This window comes from Oratosquilla oratoria, unplaced genomic scaffold, assembly GCF_046742065.1.
Source record: "Oratosquilla oratoria isolate Oo_2021 unplaced genomic scaffold, ASM4674206v1 SCAFFOLD65, whole genome shotgun sequence".
Taxonomy (NCBI): Eukaryota; Metazoa; Arthropoda; class Malacostraca; order Stomatopoda; family Squillidae; genus Oratosquilla; species Oratosquilla oratoria.
In genome coordinates, this window is record NW_027467729.1 from 43,751 (window position 1) to 70,666 (window position 26,916).

The following is a 26,916-nucleotide window of genomic DNA, read 5'->3' on the forward strand; positions in this document are numbered from 1 at the left end:
GAATGATATTTGATGCAGTCCAAAGGTATTTCTCCCCATCTTCTCTTGTTCTACATGAGGGGATGGAGAGGTTGGGTTGCCAATTAAGTGAAGTGGCCTTGCTTTGGATGTACTGTGTCTTGCTACATTGCTTCTGTCCCAGGGCAGTGGGCAGGATATAGGGATGACCCGTGTCATCCATGAGGACCTAAGTTGAGAGGGGAGAAAGGGTGGTGGATAAGACTGGAATGGGTGGGAGTAGGTACATGCCTTTGACTTTGGCTACCTCCCTTATAAGGGGGAAAAATATTTTGGTATATAGATAGATGTCTTTCTTTGCCATATGAAAGAGTAACTCCAGTCTGAAAGTGTTCTTGATCAATTGCAAGTATCATTCAGACAAGTGATGTAGAGCAAAGGCTCACCCCAACTGCAAAATTGGACAATATTTCACCCTAATAACAACTGGACACACTCACCCTAACATTACTACACTTAGAAAAGGCACAAAATAAACATTTAAATTTGTATTAATATTATCATCACATACAGTACAGGTGAGGAACATATGCCAGAGGGTATGTAGCTGCAATCTTAGTTGTTACTTCTGCCCTATGCATTTAGACTGTTGGGATTGGTAAAAACCCTGCTAGGAATCAGAGAAAAATTTGGATGCAAGGCCTGCATACTTACAATTATGCCACCCATACACATTACAGTACTGTTACATAGTAGTACTTTCATCTAAAAACGTCAAAGTGTAGCACATACATATAGGCTACATTGACAAAGAAATGATCACATATATTGTAATACAGTTGTTTGTCATAATTTATGCAATATCCTGTAGTATCCTGTAGTTCTTGAAGTGTGCTTGCCATCATGTAAAATGTGTGCATAAACTACAGACTTCTCTAATTCTGAAAAAAAAAAAAAAAAATCTTCACCCATTACATGGAAACCTGACCTTTGAGATACTGAGATATTTGTCCCTCCAATGGTAAGTCCCTTTAATGTAAATTCATGCAGATCCAAACATTAAAGATGTTTGTGGCCCACAAATGTTGTTGGTAAAGTTGTCTGTAGAACATTCTAATTCTCTATTGAGAAAAGGAGTGAGACCTACCCAATTTGAGTTGGCATGTACCAACAACTACAAGTTGTATCAATATAATCAACAAATTTGTGCAGCCACCTGGGGCACCTTCTCTATCCTGACCCAATGATATAAATGCTAGACCATCTAAAATGCCACTGCACTACCTCACTTCAGATTCATGGTACAGGTTGCTAAGTCTCATTCTTCTGATGTTATGAGAAGTGAAAAATGACATTGTGTATTAGAACAAACATATTGATATCCACTTGTCAAGAGTTGTTTGTAGCATCTCTTCATATTAAAATTCATATTCTTGGCAGATATATAACCATATAAACAAGATATATATGAATGCACCACTCTTGCAGGTGTCACATATAACTTCCTAATCTTCTAGGACACATAAGAAGTTATCCACTTCATAAATCACATGCTTGAAATGGATAAATGCTTCAACTGTTCATTTAATGTAAATAGGATAGGAGCTATTGAAATCTTTGTCATTGTCATACATCACAAAGGGACAATTCTCAAAGCTACTATCAGTACACCACACACCTTCAATAATTAACTCATCAACAGTCTCTGGATTTTTGGGTACAGTGCCTTATTTCTGGCACCTCAAATCACACTTGCAAATATCCAGTCATCCTAGTTTGGCTATTACATCAAGTAAGTTTTGTGCCAGCATGGCCTGAGTTGTATCCTATGTTTTCATGTTCATACGCAACCAAGTAACTTCCTTTCTCTTGGCATCAAGTTCATAACTGTGTTCAGAGGATGATCTTGGGTTTGCAATCTGAAATTAAGATCATTAGTATTATCAATTTATTTCTTTATTGATGTGTTGTGACAATGGATATAAGTACAACTAACATTAGCTCAGGAAATTATATATCTTATATAGGGCTTTTTTCTTACATTTTAATATTTGAATTGCTGATTTTGTAAGAAATAAGTTAGAACTAATACTTTTTGTAGACTTGCATTGCACTTTTGCAGTTCCTAGAAATAAACATGCAAACTTACTGTTTCCCTGTCTTGTCAGGAAGCCCTTGCATGAAGATGACCACTGATGACGCTGCCACCTGATGAACTCGATGCTCATTTTTAATACATAGACATAACAGTACAATCTTATAAATCTACTATTCTTAGTAATTTCCATCAACACACAAGAAATGTATCAAATTAACAAATGTCCATGGTCAATAATTTTGTTACCCTACATATATTGCTCACCTTCTGGTGAGGGTGAGTATTTGTCCTTTTTCTGCATATCTAGGGTGAATATTTGTCTATTAATGGGGATGAGCAAATGTCCTAGTGAGCATTTATTTATCTGAGACCCTAGACCAGAGCCCCACCTTCAGATGAATAAAGATTTCTGCAGTTACCAAATTAAGATTACAGAGTAACACTTAAATGTTAAAATGTCACTTATAGAATGTGTTAAAGTTTATTTGGGCAAAATAAAAATGTTTATCTGACTTACAGCCAGTTCAATTACGAGCTTCCTGAAAAATTAGAGTAATTCAGTTATGTCAAAATTGGACTTTCAGAATATCTTTATGCAGTGCCTAAAATCAAACTATGATTATTTATGAATTTGAGGATAATTACCAGGAAAATCAAGGAGGGTACAGGTGTATACTTGTGTATATTGATGAGAGAGAGCACTTGAGGAAGGTGGCCTTCTCTGGCACCAACAAAGAAGAGACGTGAAGATGCAAAAATCCCTCCATTAAGACTTCCAAATGTTGAGCAGGCCACAAAAAAGGGCATGATCCATGCTGCTGCACCTAGTATTCTATTTCCAAACAACTGAAAAATAAAATATTTACAAAATATGTTAGCAGTACATAAATTTATCATATGGGAACATACACCAGGAGGCAAGTAGCCTCATTCACATGCTCACACAACTCCCTATGGTTTTACCTAGGAAAGCCCAATGCAGGCACCCTTCCCATTACAAACAGCTATTGACAAGAATGGATTTGCCACAACCAAGTGTTCTGTGGCTATCCCCTTAGTCTCCTCCACTAGAGATTGTCTCTTATAGAGGCAATCCTATGAGTGGGATCAACATCAGAGAAGTATGCCACATGCCCATAGAGCTAAAGATGCTCTTCATGAATTATTCTAGTAACAGGCTTTGACCGAGTTTCATGGAGAAATCACTGGTTTAATACAAAGTCATTCCAATAATATCCCCAATGATTATCTGGCAATGCTTTGTACAAATGACATTGAGGTGACTTCTGAAGTCATCATTCAGTGTTCAAGTTTCACACTCAAACAACAAAACAGGAAGTATTATCTATTTAAATATTTGGATCCTAATCCTCATGCACTATATTGACAGCACCATACACTAACTGAGCAAGTCCATGATACCATGAGTTATGCCAAGCCTTCGAAGTATTTTCTGATATGACCCACTGCATACATTACATAAGGTATGCAAAGCTTTCCAAAACCTAAATACCCTAGAAACATGCATAGATAAACTGAAATTTATCATCCAATAAGCCCCCAAATGACTGGACTTAGAGACTCTCACCTCTGGTCTCATCTCCCTTTGCAACCAGGATCTCTAATGACCAACAAAGACAAGATTGACAAATTTAGTATTGCCAATGAATGCTTTGTAATGACGCTGATCAATAACTGCCTAATATCCAGTATATGCAGGTGTTTAAAAGCACTGGAGTAAGGCTTCACTAACATCTCACTCCTAAATTGATAAGAAAGAAGCCAGGCACACCACAAAGCACTCTGTAAAGAGTACAGGCCAGACATCATGTCAAATAATCCTCTCATGAATTTCAAGAATCTGCAAAATTTCCCAGAGTACCTAACAACATATTGAATCAAATGCCTTCTTGAGATCAATATAGGTCTTCATGCAACTACTGTTGAAATTCATGTTGGCACTTCACAGGAACATGAAACATTAAGATCCATTCAGTTTTTGATTTACAGATGCTCCTACACTTACGTTTTAGTTACGTTCCGAACGGCCGAACGTAAGTTGAAAATGAACGTAAGTTGTTACTGTACTATACATCGGTAAATTCTATTACCGTATCTTATAAAACACCCCTAAATAATTAATTAAACACATAACATTGTAAAATAATAACATTAATTTCAAATAGATTAAATTCAAGCAACATAAATTGAGATGGTGGAGGAGGAGGGGGAGGAGGAGGAGGCAAGGCATTTTCAGTTTGTCGTCTGCGCAATGTAAACAATGGATGCAGCGTCGTGCGCAAGTATCGTTTGAACTACGGAGAGCGCGGTAAACTAAAAAATTCACTCAAAAAATTCTTTTTTACAAATTTTTTTTACCGTCAGTTCAAACGTAAAATCGAAAAAACGTAAAACGAATGAACGTAAGTAGAGGAGCGTCTGTACTGGGCTTGAGCCCAGACTGCTCACACTTCTTAAACTCTATCAAAGGTGAGCAAACCTGTGCTAGCAACAGTGAGGTAAGCACCTTACCCTGCACTGAATAACACTGTGGCAATTATTGCAGTTCCATCAGTCCCTTTTTTTTATTCCATATATTTACAAGAGAAAATGGTATCTGACTGCCAACTGGCAGACAGCACCATATGAAATCCATAGATCATAGCCTCACTTCCAGCTTTCATTAACTTGTGTTGATGTTGAAGACACCAGTCATCTTTTGACCCTTTTAATTTAATCACTGCCTATCTAACCTTCCAAGGAAGAAACGAGTTTCATCTATCTTTGGATTATCCACAGTCAATTGAACAACTGCCAGGGGAAGCTGGTTAGTCAGAAGGTCAGCAGTGTACAACTACAGTATTCAAAGTACTTGTCCCAGTAAGCTCTATGCCCCTCCACATCTGACACTAGTTTTTCATTAACTGTTTAGACAGAGCTCAATTGGATCACAGAATTGGAGCTAGACAGAGCTCAATTGGATCACAGAATTGGAGCAGAGTTTCTTCAGAACTCAGTAGATAGGTCTGAAACCATTCATACTGAAACAGCCTTCGACATCCTCAACGATGTCCGACATAACTCTCCTAGCTTTTCAACAGGGCTTTAGTTCACCATTTCAGAGTTCTGTATAGGCCCATGTCCTAACTAATCTGACATCACAACTCATCTCTATGTCATCCAGTTTCTCATGCAACACCACAACCTTCTTCAATTTTAGATGCTCTCCTATACATTCCACAGGTGCTTTCACATTTAAAGGTATCCAACAGTTCTTTAGACATCTTAAAGGCACTGAGCATTTCAAATCGAGTGGAGACTGCTAATGCATTCTCCTGGATGATAATTTCAAGGTGAAACTCGTGTGGATTACATCTCTGGATTCTCCTGAACCTTACACATAATTTGAGTGTTACAACCACACAACTATGATTGGTCCCAAAGATCTCGGCACTCTGGGAAACCCTTCAACTTTGTAGTATCCTTCAATAAGAAGAAGGGAAAAAAAAAGAAAAAAAAAAGGATGAGATGATCTCCTGTGCTACACCTCTAGTCTGTTTGTGTGTCTCATCTCTGGAACCAGCAACTTTTAACCTTTTGTACTTTGCAAAAGTCAGGAAATAATGGGGGCCAGCATGTACTTCATAGTCAGCTCTATTAGTGCCAGTAACCACACAAAGTTGCCCAAGAAACAAATGTGTTGACTATCAAGTCAAGCTTGCCATAAAAAATATTCTTTTCAATTTTACATGCCCAGATACTATGTACAGAATTTAATGATGGAGCCCAAGGTGTGCTTCAACTATATCTGCAACATATGCTCATCACCCAGAATAACCCCCGTAATGGCTGTAATCGAAGATATACCTACAGCCACTCTACCCCACCCCCATTCATTGTGGTGGGCCCCATTGTTGTAGTCCAATCCTTCCTATCAATCTCACCACTAACAGGTACCACACAAGAAATTAATAAGAAAAATAGAATCAATAGGTGGCATCAGAGGTAAATTATTGGAATGGATGGAAGACTTCCTGACTGGGAGAAAAATGAGGGTAGTACATACATACATATACCAAAGGCTTTTTCCCCCTTACACAGGGGGTAGCCAAAAAGAAAAAGGCATAGAAATCACTCCCACCCATTTCATTTCCCATATATTCCACTCCCCTCCACCCTCCTATCTTGGCCCCTCCTGGATGATGGGTCATCCCTGCATCCTGTCCACTGCCCTGAGTCAGAAGCAGTGTCACAAGACACAGCACATCCACAGCAAGGCCACTTCATGCAGGAGATGAGACGATGGGGAGAAATCCCTTCGGGCTGCGTCAAATTTTTTTCTCATACATACTTCCTCAACCCCTATCCCCCACCCACTCCCCCTCATGCATCACAGCCTCATCTATACACAACCCTTCTCCATTCACCTCTATCTTCTGTCCTCTCCCGTCCTTCCTCTACAGACATTCCTCTCTTTTGTAAGACCCTTTTCACCCCATCCATCCATCTTATCCTAGGACGCCCCCCCATGTTCACTCCCTCCACCTCCGCCTTCCACACTTCTTTTTCTAATCTTTCTTCACTCATTCTTTCCATGTGTCCAAACCATCCTAATACTCTTTCATCAACCCTATCTCCCAGCTCCCTCTCCACCCCTGTTCTCCTCCTCACCTCCTCATTTCTCATTCTATCTAGCCTAGTAACCACTATCATACTTCTCAGACATTTCATCTCAAACACATTCAAACTCCTTCTCTCTTCCTCTCATATGTTCCATGTTTCTACCCCATACATTGCTGTTGGCACAATCACTCCTTCATATAACCTCCTCTTAGCATCCATTCTCAGATGTCTATTTCTCATTACACTTTTTAATCCACCAAGGCATTTACACGCTTCTCTCAATCTACATTCTACCTCCTCCCCCACTCCTCCCTATCCTGTCACATTCGCACCCAAGTATCTGAAACTATCCACTTCCTCCAGTTCCTCACCCTTAATGCTCACTTCCAGCCTACTGTCACTCTCTCCCCTTGTACATCTCATCACCTTACTTTTGCCCACATTGATCTTCAGCTTCCTTCTTTCACACACCTTCTCAAACTCTGTCACTAACTTCCTCAATCCCTCCTCTGATCCTGCTAAAAGGGCAGTGTCATCAGCAAACAACAACTGGCTCACCTCCCACTTTTCTCCATTTTCTTTAATCATCTCCAACCCCTGACCCACTACCCTTGTATTCACCTCTCGCATCACCCCATCCATGTAAAGATTGAACAGCCAGGGCGACATAACACATCCCTGAGGAAGTCCCACCTTTACCTCAAACCATTCACTCTCTCCATTTCTAATCCTAATGCAAGCTCTACTACTCTCATAAAAACTCTTGACTGCTCTTAACAGCTTTCCTCCTATCCCATATATCTGCAGTGCCTCCCACTGTGCCTTCCTGTCTACCCTGTCATAAGCCTTTTCCAAATCCATAAAAGCCCAAAAAACATCCTTACCTTTTCCTATAGCTTTCTCACATATCTGTCTTACCACAAAAATCTGATCTACACAACCTCTACCTGTCCTAAAACCACACTATTCCTCACTAATTACTCCCTCTGTTCTTCTCCTAATCCTCTCAATCAAGACCCTCCCATAAACCTTCCCAACTACACTCAACAAGCTGATCCCTCTGTAACTACTACACTCACACTTGTCCCCCTTTCCTTTGTAAAGCGGAACTATACAGGCACTCCTCCAGTCCTCCGGCACTCTACCTTCTCTTAAACAAACATTAAATAACCTCACCAACCAGTCCACCATAACTGTACTTCCTTTCTTCAGACATTCTTAATGGCATCCATCCAATCCAGGTGTCTTACCCGCTCTCATCATCTTAACAGCTGCTTTCACTTCATCCTTCCCTATTTCTCCTCCATTTTCCTCACTCATCACTCTCATTTTCTTAGTGCTTCCCACTGCAGCTACCTTTCCCTCCCTATCCTCCTTCACATTTAGCAACTCCCTAAAATACTCTGCCCACTTTGAAATTGTAAGAAATTATAAGTGGTGTCCCTCTGTTGTGCTGTCGCGGAATGCAGCGTCTCAAACGATATTTATTAAGGACTTACCACTGAGGGGGGGTGGAAGGACAAGATGTTAGTGGCGCCTCGACAGACTAGTGTTTAACCAAAAGCACCTCCAATGGGAATGATCAAAGATACCTGTATAAGAACAATTTGGGAATTATGAAATTAAGCCTGATGACTTAAAGGTATATGCTGCCACCACCCAATCGCCTATATGGATATATATGATCAAAGATGGAAACTGCTCCTCATTAATCCCGTCTAATTCCGTCCCCTTTCCTCAGGTCATTCGGGGTTGGTTCTGGGTAGCGAAAGGCCTTCCGTGACACTACAATAGTGATGTCCAAGTTGGATAATGAAAGAATAGAAGTGTAGGTTTTCTATGCATTGATTATCAAACTGTAGAAAAATATATAAAAAAATAAAAGGGTATATTGTGGTTTTCTCCACTAGACAATAAATTGTGGTCCATACAGTATGAAAAATATATGTATATATATGTTGGTCCTGTCCAACAACTACAATGGCCTAGGCTTAATAACCTGAACATACTAGGTAGTTAATGACGCAGTTATGGAGACTATGGGCCAATGCGTATGGGCACCATAAGTAGGTCACGGGTGCGTGGGTAGGCGTGATTCTTATGCTCCAACCTTCTGGCCACCATATGAGTGTTTACAATACACTGTATCCTTACTTGAGAACGATCACATCCAGAATTGTACTAAGTATTTCCCCCTAGTAGCTAATGAACATATGTATAACACCTTTGAGTACCCCTTCCACGCAACAAGTGTAACGTGTTTGTATTCACACTCCTCTAACCCCGTTTTTCACCCTGTTAACGGGGGTAATTTGGGCATCAGACTCATCTAAACACTTAATATTAATGTCTATCTACTATGTCTTCAATATATATATAATTTTCACATATCGTCACTTAATCCCATTAATCTTACAGAACACATTGACATACCTGTTCACGGGGGTAATTCGGGCATCAGACTAATTTTAGCTGTGCACAAGAAACCGAGATGGGCGTATGTGTTCGCATCCATGCGTAAAACTACAAACCTCCCCTCTCGTACTATTTCGTAAAACTTCATTTTGCTTCTCAACACAACCCCTAGCTGTTACAATCTCTCCCTAAACTATTCCTCTGGTGGAATCCTGAACTGAAAGTTGGGAGTTTTTCCTAATCCTCTTAAAGCTAATGGTCCTAGTTTACGCCTCCATCCAAATGCGTCTTAGTGACGTCATGGGTGGGCAAAGTTATGGTGAGCTATTATTCTAGATCAGTTGAAATATTCATAGCTACCTCTTCCTATTGTATGTTTTTCTTCACTATGGTTATGGTAAAGCCCTTTTGGTAACACATCTTGATGGGTAGACACAGAACAAAATAAATTCTTGATCTATCAAGGCCCTATTTCCTCCTTTGTCTGCTTCTTGGTTGAATAAAACCATCACGACATCCATGCACTTAGACTCTCAAGTCAACCCTAAAAAAAAAATGATAAAACGCAATTACGAAAACAATATTCCTTCAAAATTCCTGGCCTTACACCGCAAGGGCTAGTGCTGGCTCCAATCATGTTTGCCATATATATAAACAACATGGATGAAGAAGTGGAGTGTTATATGAATTTCTTCGCAGACAATGCAAAAATACTAAAGAAAGTAAGAACAGAGGAGGATTGTGAATCATTACAATCAGGCCTGGACACAAAAGTGGGAAGTGAACTTCAATATCAAGAAATGTAGTATAATGGAGTTTGGAAAAAGTAAAAACAAAATATCAAAAAATTATGAAATTGGTGAAGAAGAAATAAAAAAAGTGAACTCGGAAAGAGACTTTGGAGTAATAATCAGCAAAGACACACCAGACAAACATATCAAAAATAGTCAGAGAAACCTTCAACCTATTAAGGTCAATGAAAGTGGCATTTGACTATTTGGATGAAGACAAGATTAAAAAAATATTAGTTACATTAATAAGACCAAAACTGGAATATGCAACGACACTATGGACACCCAGTACTAAAAAGAATATAAAGAAATTAGAAAGAATACAGAGAGCAATGACAAAGTTGGCACCAGCTCTTTCCAAATTAACATACGAACAAAGATTATCCAAATTGGAACTACCAACACTGGAGCAGAGAAGAGAAAGAGGTGAACTACTTACTATCTATAGAATCATGAAAGGAATGGAAATCCTTAATAGGAATGATTTACTAAAAAGTGACAATGGAAAAACAAGAGGACAAAAGAGATCTGAAAAATAAAAATAGCTTCCCACACAGAGTGCTATATCTGGATTAATCTAGAAAAAAGAAACAGTGTGTGCAAACACTATTCAAGATTTTAAGAAAAAACTTGATGCTGAAAGATACAAAGATGGGTCACCACAAGCATAGCTCCCTTCCTGTATGATACAACTAGGTAAATACAACTAGTAAATACATCAGAGAAAGCCAATGTATTTGTTCCAAGCCTCATGAACTCTGCTGATAAAAAGGGCAATTCATCATCCTTGGAGATAGAAAAAAAATTCCAGGCATCTACATGGAAACCCTCATATGATGCACATTAAGTGTAAATGTTCTTTTAAGAAATATAGATTGCTTAAGCACACAAAAAATATATATATATACTGTTTTAATTTTCACTTAAACCAATTCTAAGGACCATTACATTTTATATCTGACAACAAACTTAAAAACATTAAAATCTGGTAACCATAATACCACTAATGCAATGCATATTATATACATATGTATCTGTAACATAACCAAATACAGCTATAGCAATTGACCTGGCCTGGTGTCTCAGAAGTTTCCTGGACCTGACAAGCAGCCTGCGTGTTGTGATCATAAACCTATGACTAGCCTCAAAGAACTTGGTACTCCAATAAGCTATGCAGATCTGCAGTGTCCTCCAATGAGTATTGACAAATACATTGGTGTTACTCTCATCTTTGAAAAAGGAACAAGTAATATTCAACCTTCTGGACTTTGTAGAATTCAAAAGAAGAATAATGTTAGTGGTCCTGGTTCTATAGCCATTTCTGTGACTGCAAGTAACCAAGTTTCCCAAAACAACTAGTGTGTACAGTAAAAATCATATGCTCATCAACCAGATTAACATCTATAATAGCACGCTATAGTCACCTAGATATATCTACAGCTACCAGTGAAAACTAGTCCCATTGTTTTGACTTGACCAGTAATAGGTGTAACCCTCACTACTGTCCTCACATATGCTCAGTCTCCTCACCTCAGAGACACTATTTTCATTCTAAGCCTCTTGAGTTCCACTGATGATACAGTAAAAGAAAATATTCAATCATCCTTGGAAATGGATAGAATGTTCCAGACACCCACATGGAGACCCTGCCAAAGGTTCAACCTGGTCCAAGCTCAACTTGCACATACCTCTTTTGCACAACCCCGACACTACATGCAGTGGGCTTTCTGGATTTGACTGATGTATGTTCCAAGCCAGCCACCATAAACTATGTTTACAAGCCATATCTGTACATCTAAAGATCACCTCCCACACCCCATGCCACAAAGCTCATTGAGGGGAGACTAGGCATTGTGCACATATCTTAACCTAACAGCTTCAGGAGTCACAAGAAAGTATGCATCTACCACCTGGCTGTTGGGGGGAGACAGCCATAGGCCATGTGGTTTTGGACCATGAGCTAGATATTTAACTTAGGGTGTGTTTGATTTAAAGGTTTATGCGAGGCAGCTGATTTACCTCTTAGAGCCAAGAGGAGCCATTTGTTTTGGCCTAAATAAAGGACTAAAGATGCATGTTGCTAGGTGCTGGGTGATGTTTTGGCACATCCTACTGGATTCCCGTATGAAGAAAGTATATTCTGTTTGTTATATACTGATATGTAAGCCACCCATAAAATCACTTTTCATGAAGTTTGGATGAAAAAAGGCAAGAAAAATAGAGGGGAACACTATGGTAATAGCTCCATGGCTCTCAGAGTGAGACAGACATTGCCTCTCTGGAGCAAACTCCTCTACTTTTCCAAACCCTTATTTTGGAGATAGCTCTGTGGCCTGGCACTCGCTCCCTGGATTCAGCTGATGATCTCAACTGAAATGTTTGGATCCAACTAGAGATTTGCCAACTTTCTGGATGCAAAAAAGGTTCCAGTGAAGGGATCTCTGTGGCTACAAACAGTAACAGTAACAATGTCCAGATAAAAGTAAAATGAGATTTCACATTCTAGGTATAGCTACTTACCACAGCCACAGCACTTGTTGCTAGCATTTCATCTGCTGTGAGAACTCCAAAATATGCTACATTTGCAAGTACATATACAACAGTGACAAGTGGTAAAGAAATCATAATAGCTCTTGGTAAGTTTCTGAAAGAAAAAACAAATAAAATAATTAGCAGTGTGGAAACAAAGGATTTGTGCTTAAAGTCTTAAGTAACTGCAAACAAGTACACAGAATGAATGGCCAAAATAAAACAGCAGCAAGGAGCATTATATTCACCATCAATGATGTCAAGAACCAAATCTGGCAAAATTAAATCAGGCATAGGAGTTTTGCCCACAAAAGTTTCAGCCTTTCATAACATGGAATCATCTTTTGGAGTCTTTAGTGATTAGTATATCACCACCAGTCTGTGGCCCTCTTCAGCAGCCATAGACTGTGGTCATACATACATACATACATATACCAAGGCTTTTTCCCCCTTTCAAGGGAGGTAGCCAAAAAGGGAAAGGCATAAAAACACTCCCACCCATTTCATCCCTAAATACACTCCACACCCCTCCCACCCTCCCTCTCATCTGAGCACCTCCTGGATGACGGGTCATCTGTGGTCATAATATACTTAAATACATAAGAATGAAGGAGACTACAAGAGACCTTAAGGCCAACACTATGCAGTTTCACAATACAGATCACTATTAAACATTTTTTTTTTCTCTGACAGTGGGTTTTACAAGTCAAGGAAAAATATGTTTTATGCGACAAAGACCAAATTGGAGGAAATATGGAATGCTTTACTGAACTTGTATGGTTAGTGTATATGGAGAAGAGACTGAAATAAAAATATATGGAGTCAAGACAAAGAGCACATGAGATCCCCATGAATTAAAAAATTAAATATATATATAAATAAATAATGTACACAAAAAACAGTAAACAACGAAACAAGTCAAGGAACAAAAAGTGTAGATTAGTACAATATATTTATTGGTATACATGCAGGCAATGGAAAAACTGAGATGAGATCAAAGGTCATACAATAAAACAGAAGTCAAGTGATAGAAATGCAACAATGAAAAATAATAAAATAGCAATATACAGATTGAAGAGTATGTAATTTTGACCCCCCAAAAAAAATTGAGAAGCAATTAATTAAAAGAATTGGGTAGTTTGTTTCCGTGTTCAGGCCTATTCTGTATTGGTATTGTCTTAGTGTTGGATGGTGACCTGAATGTCATGGTACTAATGTGGTTCTTCCTTCTCTACAGAGGATATTTCTATACTGCTAATGGGAGGAATGGATATGAAGACAGAGGGAGAGAGGGAGAAAAAGGAGGAAATAAATGCTTATAAATATTACTAAGGTTACAATGGCACCAATACTTACACATATGGATTCTTGATCTCCTCAACCACGAAATTTAGGTAATTCCTGAAAAGAAAATTTATACTGTAAGAATCATAAAATTCAGATTTTCAAATCAACCATTTCAAGAACATGCTTGTATTTGTATTCAAATAATATATATATGATATCCACACTATCACTAATATGCATAAAACAGATTATCTTCCGCAAACATTAACATGAACTGACTACCTGAAATGAATAAAGTTATGTCAGGACCATTTGGATTTAAGAATGATGGATCATTTAATGGAGGTTGATTTAACTGCTATGATAACAAATGATAAAGCACAAGAAACATGAGAGGCAGACTGGTGGAAATTAGAGAAAGACCAGCATTGACCGAGAAACTTTATAAATGATCTTCTGAACAGAAGACACAAGTTTTACAAGAGGAATATGAGTGAAAGAAAATGACAAGCACTATAATTGTTGTTGGTAATTATGTTTAGGTATACAGTATAGCCATTACCAATTGCTGACCTTTGAGTTACCTAGTTCTAGCTGCCAATCATATAAAATTGTCTCTTCTCCCCACACCACCTAACCTTATTAGAACAAGGTTTCATTAACGCTTCTGTGTCATTCAATAAAAAATGTTTGCAATTGTGATTACAAATTTCTACTAGAATGGCACCAATCTAACATGGAGTCAAGATGTCCAAGGACACCACGTTTCACGTCAAACAAATTTGTAACATAGTCAACAAGACTTAAACTCTGTACGTCAATTTGTGGTTCTTTGTAAATGTTCTATATCAAGTTGTACATCATACAATGCTCAGAGAATATTCCCTCATCTGTAATCCTGTGAGTGTCCAACCTAATAAGCTCTATCAAGGCAGAGTCAAGGGCTTGTAGAATCTAGATTATATATTTGACGACAGACTACATTAAAAGATGGCATGCACCCCCATTTAAGCATGTTTCCTCCAACCCGTTTGTAAGTAGTTTACTGTTGTATTCAGTTCAGTTAGTTTCCACCTATTAGATGTGTGTATTTGTGTATGTGTGTATTTACTTAATTGTAGTATATAGGAAAGGAGCAATGCTCTTTGGATCCCATCTCCTATTCTCTAGTTTTCTGACATACCAAGACTCAAATTTATGTACAATTCCAACTTAATCTATATCCTTGATTTCCAATTGTCATAGATTTGAGCTCATGTATTTACCTAGTTGTATTTTACGGGAAGGGGAGCTACGCTTGTATCTACCTAGTTGTATTATACGGGAAGGGGAGCTATGCTCATGGTGACCTGTTTTTGTATCTCACAAGATCAAGTTAGGATAATCATAGAAGAACGAGGGATTTTAAAAACCCTCCAAACATTAGTTGGGCACATTTCTAAAATTTTATCTTCCTCAAAGTCATACACATCTCTATTAAAAATTACCCCTTTGGCATAACTAAAGGTATAGTGGGATTTAACTTCCTTAATGTCTGATTTCTGACTCAAGTTAAGCAACATGGCAGAGCTTACTCAAAAGACTTTACATGAATTAAGAAGGAATTTCTTCCAAATTGTGATACCTGTGAGTTAGTCAAATTACCAGAGCCAAGGTGACTCTTCAAGAATCTTCTAAACTCGAACAAGTTAGCACGTTCCTTTGCAAAAGTGATAATAAGCCACTTAGCTGGATTGGGAGGTCTCTGCACACTTTCCTTCCTTTCCTCTACCGGGTTTTCTGGATAAAAGATATCCAGGTTAGGTGGCACTCTAGCAACAAGTTGGGCCAAAGATTCATTTCCTTTGGAATTATTATAATCCAAGCAGGCAGCAGCTGCATCCTGATTAGAAAGAAATGAGATCCAGACTAGCCAAGCCTTAAAGTTGTCAGTCAGTTTAACCCTGATCTCTTTAATTGGTCCAAATTTACAGAACTCTTCATGTAAGTCAACATAACTCTTATCAAGAGAGACATATTTTAAATGTAAGACTTTATGACAATTAGGAGCAATACTTGAGCTATTTATAGGCTTCTGAGTATCTAAAGATGATTTTGTCACTCCAGAATCCATTCCAATTGTAAGTTTCTGGACAACAGAATTATCTGTCAATGAAGTCTTAGTTTCATTGCTGAAATCCTTTAAGACGGAGTTAACAACTGGGAGTTTTACTTTTGCCGAGCCATTATCGTCAACATTAGAATCAGCAATATTAGGAGAGGGATCAGGAGGTTTAGGAGGAGGATCAGGTAGTGGTGGAGGTTTAGAATATACAGTTTGAACAGCCACCATGATCATGTATATTTATAGGGCCACACCATATATCATGAGAGAGAGATCAATACATAGAAGATACTGCAGTTGCCTGATGCCTCAAGCAATAAAAGAAAAGTCTCTGCAGAGTCGGGAAGTTCCAGAAACGACTATTTACACATGCAGGGCTTCGGAAGTGAGTTAAAGACTTTGTCAACCCGGAGCTTTGTCCTCTTTTGTTTTGTCCCATTTAGGGTGGGGCCGGCATAGTCACTCTGCATGTGTACTGGATAGAGACAAAGAAAGTCGGCAGCCAAGTACCTACCTCGCAAACATGTATTCCCAAATCGGTGAGCTTTCGGCCCTCGCAGGGAGTAGTGACCTCGCGGTATACATCCCCACTTGACTGGGTTCTGACATATAGCTTGGGAGGCACCAAGATACCAGAACCTTCCTTAATGAGTATTAGAGAAAGATGGTGAAAAAAGGAGAGTAGGGTAGCAAATATGAAGGATAGGGATAGGGGAATTAACAAAGGAAAAAGGTGGGGGACTCCCTATCTATTCACTACCCCAAAAAAACCCATCCTAAAACAACTGTCATAGGGTGAGGGCGGGAAATCCTATGAGCATTTCAGTCCATGGTTAACCTCTTCAGTATGGGCCAAAATCTCGCGGGCAGCATTATCTGCCAGACGTACGATGTGTCGTAATAATACTCGCATCATAAAATATAGTCACCGCTTATATCGATCGTTCTCTCTTTCACCCATGAATTTTGATAACCATAGAAAATGTGATGAAGACAGTTTAGAGAGTATGTCATTACGCAGGGGCAACTACAATAAATATAATCAAGACGCCGATATGGCAGCCTTGCGTATCCACTTGCTCCTCATGCCGCCTTCGTATGCGGCACCGTATAGAAGGGGTTAAAGACAAGCTAGGGTCATCAACAAAAGTCCGTTGGCTCAGATTTTGTCTGGTAGCTTAGGGCTGACCTCTCCAGTATGGTTGTACCTGGCTGGCACAGCTCAGCCCGTCCTTGTTACATGCAAACCCCACCACTATATCAAAGTACTGGGCCCCAGGGGGATCTCTCTTCTTTGTTCCAAAGTCAGTAACTCCAATTTAGCCAGTCTCTCTTCATATAACAAGTCTGAAAGTGTTGGAGCCATTTTTGTGGTTGCTCTCTGGATTCTTTCAATTTTCTTTATATTCTTTTTGGTACTGGGTGACCATAATGTCGAAGCATATTCCAGTCTGGGCCTTATTAGTGTGATTAATATTTTTTCTATATAATTTCTTCATCCAAATAGGTAAATGCCACTTTTATTGATCTCAGCGAGTTATAGGATTCTCTGACAATTTTGTTTATTCATTTATCAGGGGACAAGTCGTTTGAGATAATTATTCCCAGATCTTTTTCAGATCCCATTTTTTTGGCCTCCTTAGATCCAATTTTACATTGTCCTGATATTCTATTTTTAGTTTTTCCAAACTCCATTATGCTACACTTCTTAATGTTGAAGTCCACTTCCCATTTCTGACTCCATTTCTCCATTTCAAGTCTCCCTGTTGTGATTCGTAATGTTTCGGTTTTTATTTTCCTCAACAATATGGCATCATCTGCAAGAAACTCGTGTAACATTTCACATCATCATCCATGTCGTTCACATAAATAGCAAACATTACTGGAGCCAATACTGATCCTTGCAGAACTCCATTAATCACCTCCTTCCAACCTGGATATTTTTCTGTGTGTGTGAGTGTATTTACCAAGTTGTATTTACCTAGTTGTATCTTACAGGAAGGGGAGCTATGCTCGTGATGTCCCGTCTCTGTATCTCACCATGTCTAATTTGTCCTTAAATTCCTGTACTGTTTTTGCACACACTATTGTTTCATTAAGTGTGTTCCATACATCCACCACCCTGTGGGGAAAGCTGTTCTTTTTCAGATCTCTTCTATAACTGTCCTTTTTGAGCTTCCTTCCATGTCCTCTTGTGCTTCTCTTATCCTAATTTAGTAAGTCTTCTCTATCCAGGACTTCTATACATTTCATAATTCTGTAGATGGTCAACAACTCACCCCTTTCTCTTCTTTGTTCCAGAGTAGGTAATTCTAGTTTTGACAATCTGTCTTCAAATGACAATTTTGATAGTGTTTGGGCCATGTTCGTAGTTGCTCTCTGGATTCTCTCAATTTTTCTTATATTCTTTTTAGTACTGGATGACCATAGTGTCGCTGTGTACTACAATGTTGGCCTTATCAGTGTGACTAGTACTGTCTTTACCATTTCTTCATCCAAGTAACTAAAAGCCACTTTTATTGATCTTAGCAAGTTATGGGTTTCTACAACAATCTTGTTTGTGTGTTTGTCAGGTGACATATCTTTTGTGATGATCACTCCCAGGTCTTTTTCAGATTCCACTTTCGTTGCTTTCTTTGCACCAATTTTATATTGTCCTGATATCCTTTTTTTATCTTTCCAAATTCCATTATGCTACATTTCTTAGTATTGAAGTCCACTTCCCACTTCTGACTCCATTTCCAAACCCTGTTCAGATCTCTCTGTTTCAGTACTCACTTTCTTTTATCAGTTTTGTGTCATCTGCAAAGAAACCCATGTAACATTCCACACCCTCATCCATGTCATTCTCATAAATAGCAACATAATTGGAGCCAATATCCTTGTAGAACTCCACTAATCACCTCTTCCCAAGTAGAAATTTTCTCTCTAAGCACTACCCTCATTTTTCTTCCATGCAAAAAGTCCTCCATCCATTTCAGTAATTTACCTTGTATTCTTCCTATGGTTTCCAGTTTTCTTGATATTTTTTTGTAAGGGACTTTGTCAAAAGCTTTCTGTAGATCTAGGAGGGCACAATCACATCTGTCCCTTTCCTGTACTATACCCAGTAGTCTTGAGTAAAAATAGATCAAATTTGTGGTACATGATCTTCCCTGTCTAAAACCGAATTGTCTCAGATTTAGTACAGTAAAAGCTCTCTTATCTGGCATCACTGGGACCAAAGGCATGCCAGATACTCGAAAATTCCGAATACTTGAAGGGGTTGCTAAAGTAAGTGAAGGGGTACAGAAATATGTCTACAATCACCCCCCTTTACTCACTATTAATGTCAGTTAACATATAGTATCACACACCGTAATATAAACAAAGTGGGGTCACCACCTCACTTGCCAACATACAGTTCATCACTACACACTAACCTTCTCTGTACTTTTCTGAAGGGGTTACTAAAATAAGTGAAGGGTTACAAAAGCACTATGTCTACAATCAACTCATTTTATTCACTATTAACAACATTTAACATAACAAACATTTAACTTAACATAAAAAGCACATAAACAAACAAACAAAACCACCTCACTCGCCAACATCCAGTTCATCACTCCAGTTTATCACTATCCTCTGTACTTGTTTGCCACTCTTTCTTTCCCTTATTACCTACTAACCTACTTTAAAATAGTTTCCTATGTCAGCTTGATTACAGCTCTTTCCTCTTTTCAATAAAAACTCATTCTGAATGCAGTGAAGAGACATAGCATCTTGGGTGGACATAGCTGCACTGCTCTGCAAACTTAACAAAGACAGCTAAACCATTTGCAGCATCTTTCCACGCCACCTTAGGCTCAAGGTCATCTTCTTCCTCACTATCTGCCTCTGTCATCTTTTCAAGATTATCTTCAATTACCGCATTGATAAGTTCCTCATCAGTTAGAGTGAATGTTACCGCTTCGTCTTTGTCCACATCTACCCACTCTTTTAGCGCCTCGTCTGTTACGCTAAGTTTAGCACCACCACCCATCTCCCTCTACTCACTCACCACTGAATTTCTCTTGCCACCAAATCCTTCAAAGTCAGAATCATCCACCTCTTCAAACATGATCAAGGGGTACAATTTATGCCAACATCACATCAAGGTTTGTTTTTTGACATCCTGCCAAGCTAACAAAGCCATGAAGATAGAGTCTTTTACATTAATTTTTTTTGGAACTCAGGGATTGTACCATCATCATAATTTACAAGCTTATGCAGGAGACTTTTACGGTAATTAATTAAAAATTCTGAATTACACCCTGATCCATGGGCTGGATGATACTGGTTACATTCGGGGGGGTAAATAAAGAGCAAATATTTTTCCCACTACAAGTTCTTCAGCTGTCGGATGCACTTTGCAGTTATCCAACAACAACACCACTTTACTGTCCTCTGGGAGTCCTTCCTTTTTCAAATTTTCCTTAACCGAAGGAACAAACAAATGCTTAAACCAGTAAATAAATATTTCTGAATTCATCTAAGTGCTACGTTGTGCTTGATAATCAACAGGCAGGTACGTGATGTTCTTAAAACAGCGCATTTTTTTTGTACTTTCCTACCATGCACAACTTTATCTTGCGAGTTCCTGCCATATCTTTACAGTACAGTCAGTCAATCCTTGCTGTGCTTGCATCCTTTGAGAGACCCCTCTGCCTCACTTGCAAGCATTGTTTTCGAAAGACAGCAGTAGAAAAGTCCAGTCTCATCTGCATTGTAAACTTGGTCCAGGGTCAGTCCATGTTCCTCTACCAATTTGGCAAACCTATAAGACATAAAAACAGAGAATGTGAATTAGAGAAAGAAATGATAAGAATAGAGAAGAAACATCTGATGGTATAAATCATGTTAGCATGGGCTAGGCCTAGGCCTATTTAATGCTAAACTAGCATAAATTTAACAATCCTTACCTGTCGATAAACTTGTCAGCCAATGATTGATCTGCAGATTTCGATTCACCAGCAATGTCCAGCTTCCTTATTCCATGCCGAGTCTTGAATTGGTGTAGCCAACCATTTGAGAACTGGCATTTTTCCATTTCACCCATCTTTGCTAGGTCGTATCCTTTTTCTTGCAGCATGGGGCCTATTATTGATACTCCTTCAGATCTTTTCAGGCAAAACCACTCGTACAACACTTTGTCAATCATGTCCCCACGCTGATATTGTAAAGTGTGACGGTTTTCAGTAGCTTTTGGTTTGATTGATTGATTGATTTATGAAATTTTTGGCTTGAAGGCCAAGCGCCGGAGCCGGTAGGCCATTCAGCGCATATCTATCTTATATAAATAGATAAAAATTCAAGTAAAACAGTAAAAACAATAAGCACTCACAAAAATACATCAGAACAAGATACACTCACAAGCAATCATATACACAATTTTAAATTTCATAAAATAAATTGATGTCTTTTAAAAACTTTATAGCATTCTTCACATGAGCTTCCTCCCCTAAAATTTCTTTAAAAGATAAATTTGTTAAAAAGTTTGCCCTGCGCTTATTAGAGTATGCACGGCACTGAATTAAAATGTGTTTAATTGTAAAAACAACTTGCCAAGTGATTGGGGGGCCAGCCTTTCTGCTCCACTTGCCATAAAAAAATTATGGGTAATGTAGGAATGGCCAATTCTTAATCTTGTTAGAACAATACTTGACCTTCTGTCCAAAGAAGGACACTTCCAAGGGTTCACCAAGGGGTGAATCTCTTTCAACTTGTAACTACCGTCCAGCCTTGTCCATTGTTCTTGCCACTTCTCCATTGCATAACAATGAATTACTTGTTTGAAGTCTGTATGCGGGATTTTTGTGTCTGTTATATGGCTGAGCCTAGTAGCGGCTTTGGCTGCAGCATTGGTCTGTTCATTTCCAGTGATACCCACATGGGACAGCACCCAGCAAAAGTTTACTTTTATTTTCTTTCGGTTGTTAATAAGAATCAACCAGTCCTGTATTTCTTGGACTAAAAAATGAAGAGGCAATAATGTATTTAGAGAGGATAGAATGCTCACGGAGTCTGTAAAAATAACAACGTTCTTATTAGATGGAACAGAATTAAATACAAATTTGAGGGCGTTGCTGATAGCAGTTCAGCAGTAAAAACAGAGCTAAAATCAGGTACCTTTCTCTTTAAAACTGTGCTATCAGATACATCACAACCAACACCATCTTAGAATTTTTATCCATCTGTATAAATAAAAACTGAATCAGCATGTACTGATAAATGTTCTAAAAATTCACTTTTTAGCTTTACAGCAGTTCTATTTTTCTTGTTTTTAAGAGGACAAATTACAGTGGGGCATCGGTTCCAACAAGGGAATTTGGGAGGCGTGATCTCAGCAATTGTAATAGGAACAAGTCCTACCTCCTCTGCCCCAACTTCACACCTCACTTCTAAAGGTTTTGGCAGAGTACTTTTTCTTGGAGCTCTGTCTACCGGCTGCTTTACATATTTGAAGTTTGGATTTTGTTTTGATGTCAAGACACGAGATATATATCTAAGGCTTAACTCCTCCCTGCGAATATACATGGGAGGAATTCCTGCGTCCACATATAAGCTATCCACTGGAGATGTTCTATAAGCTCCTGAACAGATCCGCAAAGCCATATTGTGGACTATATCAAGCTTTAATAAAGTTTTACATGCCGATCCATAAATTTGACATCCATAATCAATTTTGCTGAGGCACAATGTTTGGTAATGCCTTATTAGAGTTATATGATCTGTTCCCCAGTTGAAGTGAGACACTACCTTTAGTATATTAAGTCGCTGTTTAACAGTGCATATAACCTCGTTTATGTGATGAGTGAATGTCAACCTTTTGTCCAAAAACAGACCCAGGTATATTACTTGATCTTCATACGGTAACATGACACCCTCTAAGAATAATGTTGGTATCTCTTCCTTGTATCTTAGTCTGGAGAACCTAATGGCTTTTGTTTTTTCAGCAGAGAATCTGAAGCCCCTGCAATTAGCCCATGCTGTTGTTAACCACTTCCATACGGTGCTGCCTACGTAGGCGGCATGAGGAGCAAGTGGGTACTCGCTGATGCCGAAGTCACCATCTTGATTATATTTATTGTAGTCGTACCTACGTAATTTTCATTCTCTCTAAACTGGCTTCATCAGTTTTCTATGGTTATCAAAATACACGGGTGAAAGAGAACGGACAATTGAGCACTGACTTTATTTTTTATAATGCGATTATTATGATGCAACATCGCATGTCGGGCAGCTAATGCTGTCAGACGTGCGATGTGCCCCAGAGGGAAGAGGTAAGTTAATAATCTCTTGAATCTTTTGGCCTGTTTCTAATGTTGTCGATTTGCTGCACACAATAGCAAAGTCATCAGCATAAGCCAATCCATGAACTCCTGCGGGAACTTGTTCTAACAAACTATTAATGGCTATGTTGAAGAGTGTAGGACTCAGAACACTTCCTTGGGGAATCCCTTCCTCTTGAAGATATGCACAAGAGAAAGAAGAGCCCACTCGCACTTTTAGATAACGGTCAGACAAGAAATCCTTTAAACAATTGAACATACCCCTGATACCCCACCCTGCAACTTGCTTCAGAATGCCTCCCCGCCAGATAGTATCGTAGGCATTTTTCAAGTCAAAAAACACACCAATGCTAGAGTTCTCAATTGCAAAGGCATTCTGAATCTCACGAGTGATAAAAAGTAAGGGGTCCAGAGTGCACTTATTTCTTCTAAATCCAAACTGTCGGTTAGATAGGAGATTTTTAGATTCCAAAAACCAAACTACACGCATATTAACCATTCTTTCATAGATCTTACAAATGCACCTAGTGAGAGCAATAGGTCTGTAACTTTGTGGGTCATGAGAGTCGTTTCCTGCCTTTAAGATTCCTATGATAATTGAAGTCTTCCAAGATTTAGGAGAAGATTCAGAAGACCAAAATTTGTTCAGCACATTTAAAAGGAATTTCTTCGACAATATGGATAAGTGACCAACCATGGAATAAAGAATGTCATCCTCTCCAGGAGAGGTTGGGGAGGATAAAGATAAAGCATGATCCATTTCATCCAAGGTGAAAAGAAGATTATATGCCTCCGAGTTCGTATTGGTAGGAGGAATAATCGTGATCTTGGCTCTAATTCTTCTGAAATCATCTGAATAATGTAGTGGACTTGAAATATCAGCATAATGTCTTCCAAAAGCCTCTGCTACTTCTCTTGTATCTGATATAAGAGTCATTTATCTTCAGAATGGGCAAAGGAGATGGAGTAAACTTTCCTTGTAATTTTTCAATCCTATTCCATACTAAGGTAGGGGAAGAGTCATATTTCAATTCGCTAATATATTTAATGAAGGATTCCCTCCTTGCTTTCTTGAAGATTTTCTTCTGCTTTGCTTGAGCTCTTCTGTACGTTATCTTATTGACTAAACAAGGATATCTCCGATATCTCTTATAGCAAGTTCTTGTAATCTTTCTGCTTAAAGCACATTCATCGCTCCACCAGGGGACTACTGGGCGTTGAGGTTTACTAGCTGTCCTAGGAATGGAAGAGAAAGCACCAGAGAGTATCATGTCTACCAGATAATCATATGCATCAGAGTTACTACAAAAATCACTAGTCTTGTAATTAATCTCTGTGGATCTCCTAAATAATTCCCAATTAGCCTCTCCTGTCTTCCATTTAGGTAAGCAGGAGGAGGGAGTGTTCTTTAAATATTTGATATGGATAGGCCAGTGGTCGCTACCATGTAGATCTTCATCTATTGACCAACTGTAGTCTAATCTTAAGGATGATGAACAAATAGTTAGGTCTATAGCAGAACTTGAGTTGTGAAAGACATCAAACCTAGTTTTGGAACAGTCATTCATCAAAATGACATCGTTATTATCAATAAATTCTTCAATTATATTACCCCAGGGGTCACACCTTGATTCACCCCATAGAGGATGCTTGGTGTTAAAGTCACCCATTAAAATAAAAGGCTCAGAGAGCTGGTCAACCAAAGATTGTAGGTCATTTAACTCAAACTGACGGGAGTGGTTATATATGTCTAGGAGTCGATCTTCCAGTTCAGGTTCCAAATACAAAGAACATAAAGTGATCCATTTAGTGGTAAAGATTTGTACTGCACAAGCCTGCAACACCGAATGTAGGTGGACACTTCTGTGGTTTACACATTTCTTAACAATGATACCAGTACCTCCATGGGCACGGCCCCCAATCATAGGATCTGTAAAATTTATAATTAAGTCCAACATTAGGGGGTAAATCGCCAAGCATAGTTTCTTGGAGACAAATAGCAGACACATCATGTTCTTTAAAGACAATCCGAACCTGCTCTCGATGAGAATTAAAACCTTGAATATTCCATTGAATTATGGACATTATACCATTTTTTTTTTTTTTTTTTTTTGGGGGGGGGAGGGGGGGGTCTACTGGTCTGGGAAGAGAAGTTTGGGAGAGAGAGGGTCTACAAGATGGGTTCTTTTCTAATTTCTTTGCTTTCGCGGGTGGCATCCTCCTCTCTGACAATGGTCCGACCGACGATGTAGAGTCTGGGTTATTAGTTCCTTTCTTAGATTGCTTATCACGATTTGGGGAAGAGGATGGAGATGAGGGTGGACTGTGGAGTCTTTTACTGTGCACAGTTTCAGACTCCATAGCTTTGCTTCTGTGCGCCTCAACTGAGTGAGGCACATCAGTCCGTGATCCCTTTATTGGGGAGCCCCCCAAGTTTGGAAGGTTGACTGATTGAGAGGAGGCTTTATTAGAGGGACCCTGTGGGGTTTCAGCAATGGGAACTTTAGGTGCCCCTCTAGATGGGACAGGAGACATTCCCTCAACTGGGGATGAGAGAACTTCCGCAGAGGAGGGTTGAGTACTACAATTTCCAAGTTGTGGAGAGGAACGATTAGGTCTAGTAGTGACTCTTTCATGCTGAGGCTTGGGTTCAGCATTTGGTTGATCCTCATTGCTTCTGTACACCTCTACCGAGTGAGGCACACTAGTCAGCAATCCCTCTACTGGGGAGTCCCCCAGGTCTGGAAGAGAGATTGCCTGAGAGGAGGCTTCATTAGAAGGAGCCTGTGATGGGTTCTACAATAGAAACCTTAGGTGCCCATCCAGATGGGGCAGGGGACACCCCTTCAACAAGGGGTGAGGAAACCTCCACAGAGGAGGGTTCAGAAGTATTAGAAATTCCTAGTTGAGAAGAAGACGGTTAGATTTCATAGTAACACTTTTACACTGAGGCTTGGGTTCAGTGTTAACAGAATTCATATTGGCATTTTTATTTCTATTGGGTTCTACAGTTGGCTGATCCACTTTACTATTTGTTTTAACAACATCACTGTACCTTTTGGAATTACTTAATAGTCTTTTAGCATGTCCTACACTTATATGTTCTGCATGAGGTTTTAGTAGTATTTCCTGTTCCTTCTCATAAATTACAGAGTTCTTATCTCTGGCATCATGCTCTTTACAATTTATACAAACTGTTGGGTGGGAACAATCCCCATGTTCAGGCTGAGCACATATCAAACATAGTTTGTCCCTTGCACATCTGCGGGAAGGATGGCCAAAACCATAGCAGTTAAAGCACTGAAGGGGACGGGGCTTAAACTGCTTCGCACAAACAATCTCTTTTTCTATCTCTACATAATGAGGTAGATCTTCACCACAAAAACTTAGGATAATCATAGAAGAACAAGGGATTTTAGCAACCTTCCAAGCATTAGTTGGGCACATTTCTAAAATTTCTTCTTCATCAAAGTCATACAGATCTCTATTAAAAATTACCCCTTTGGCATAACTAAAGGTATTGTGGGGTTTAACTTCCTTAATGTCCGATTTCTGTTTCGTTAAGCACCATGGCAGCTTGTTCATAAGATTTTACATGAATTAAGAAGGAATTTCTTCCAAATCGTGATACCCGCGAGTTTGTCAAATTACCAGAGCCAAGGTGACTCTTCAAGAATCTTCTAAACTCAAACAAGTTAGCACATTCCTTTGCAAGAGTGATAATAAGCCACTTAGCTGGACTGGGAGGCCTCTGCACACTTTCCTTCCTTTCCTCTACCGGGTTTTCTGGATAAAAGATAT

The 26,916-nt window shown here is 39.0% G+C and overlaps 1 protein-coding gene across 12 annotated transcripts in view; it reads right to left on the reverse strand.

Annotated features, from left to right (window-relative positions):
- LOC143023829 (Y+L amino acid transporter 2-like) overlaps nucleotides 1-26,916 on the reverse strand; it is a 213,211-nt gene that overhangs the window by 25,887 nt on the left and 160,408 nt on the right. For 4 of the 12 annotated variants that reach the window (XM_076182453.1, XM_076182452.1, XM_076182454.1 and 1 more), the window contains 6 exons: nucleotides 13,771-13,815; nucleotides 12,406-12,529; nucleotides 2,702-2,902; nucleotides 2,321-2,359; nucleotides 2,108-2,166; nucleotides 504-1,877 (listed from right to left, as the gene is read on the reverse strand). In XM_076182453.1, coding sequence (XP_076038568.1) covers nucleotides 1,799-1,877; nucleotides 2,108-2,166; nucleotides 2,321-2,359; nucleotides 2,702-2,902; nucleotides 12,406-12,529; nucleotides 13,771-13,815 — 547 coding nt within the window. In that variant the 3' untranslated portion in view covers nucleotides 504-1,798. Of the gene's footprint in view, nucleotides 1-503; nucleotides 1,878-2,107; nucleotides 2,596-2,701; nucleotides 2,903-12,405; nucleotides 12,530-13,770; nucleotides 13,816-26,916 lie in introns of those variants that run through there. The other 8 variants (XR_012966219.1, XR_012966220.1, XR_012966221.1 and 5 more) reach the window with 8 other exon arrangements.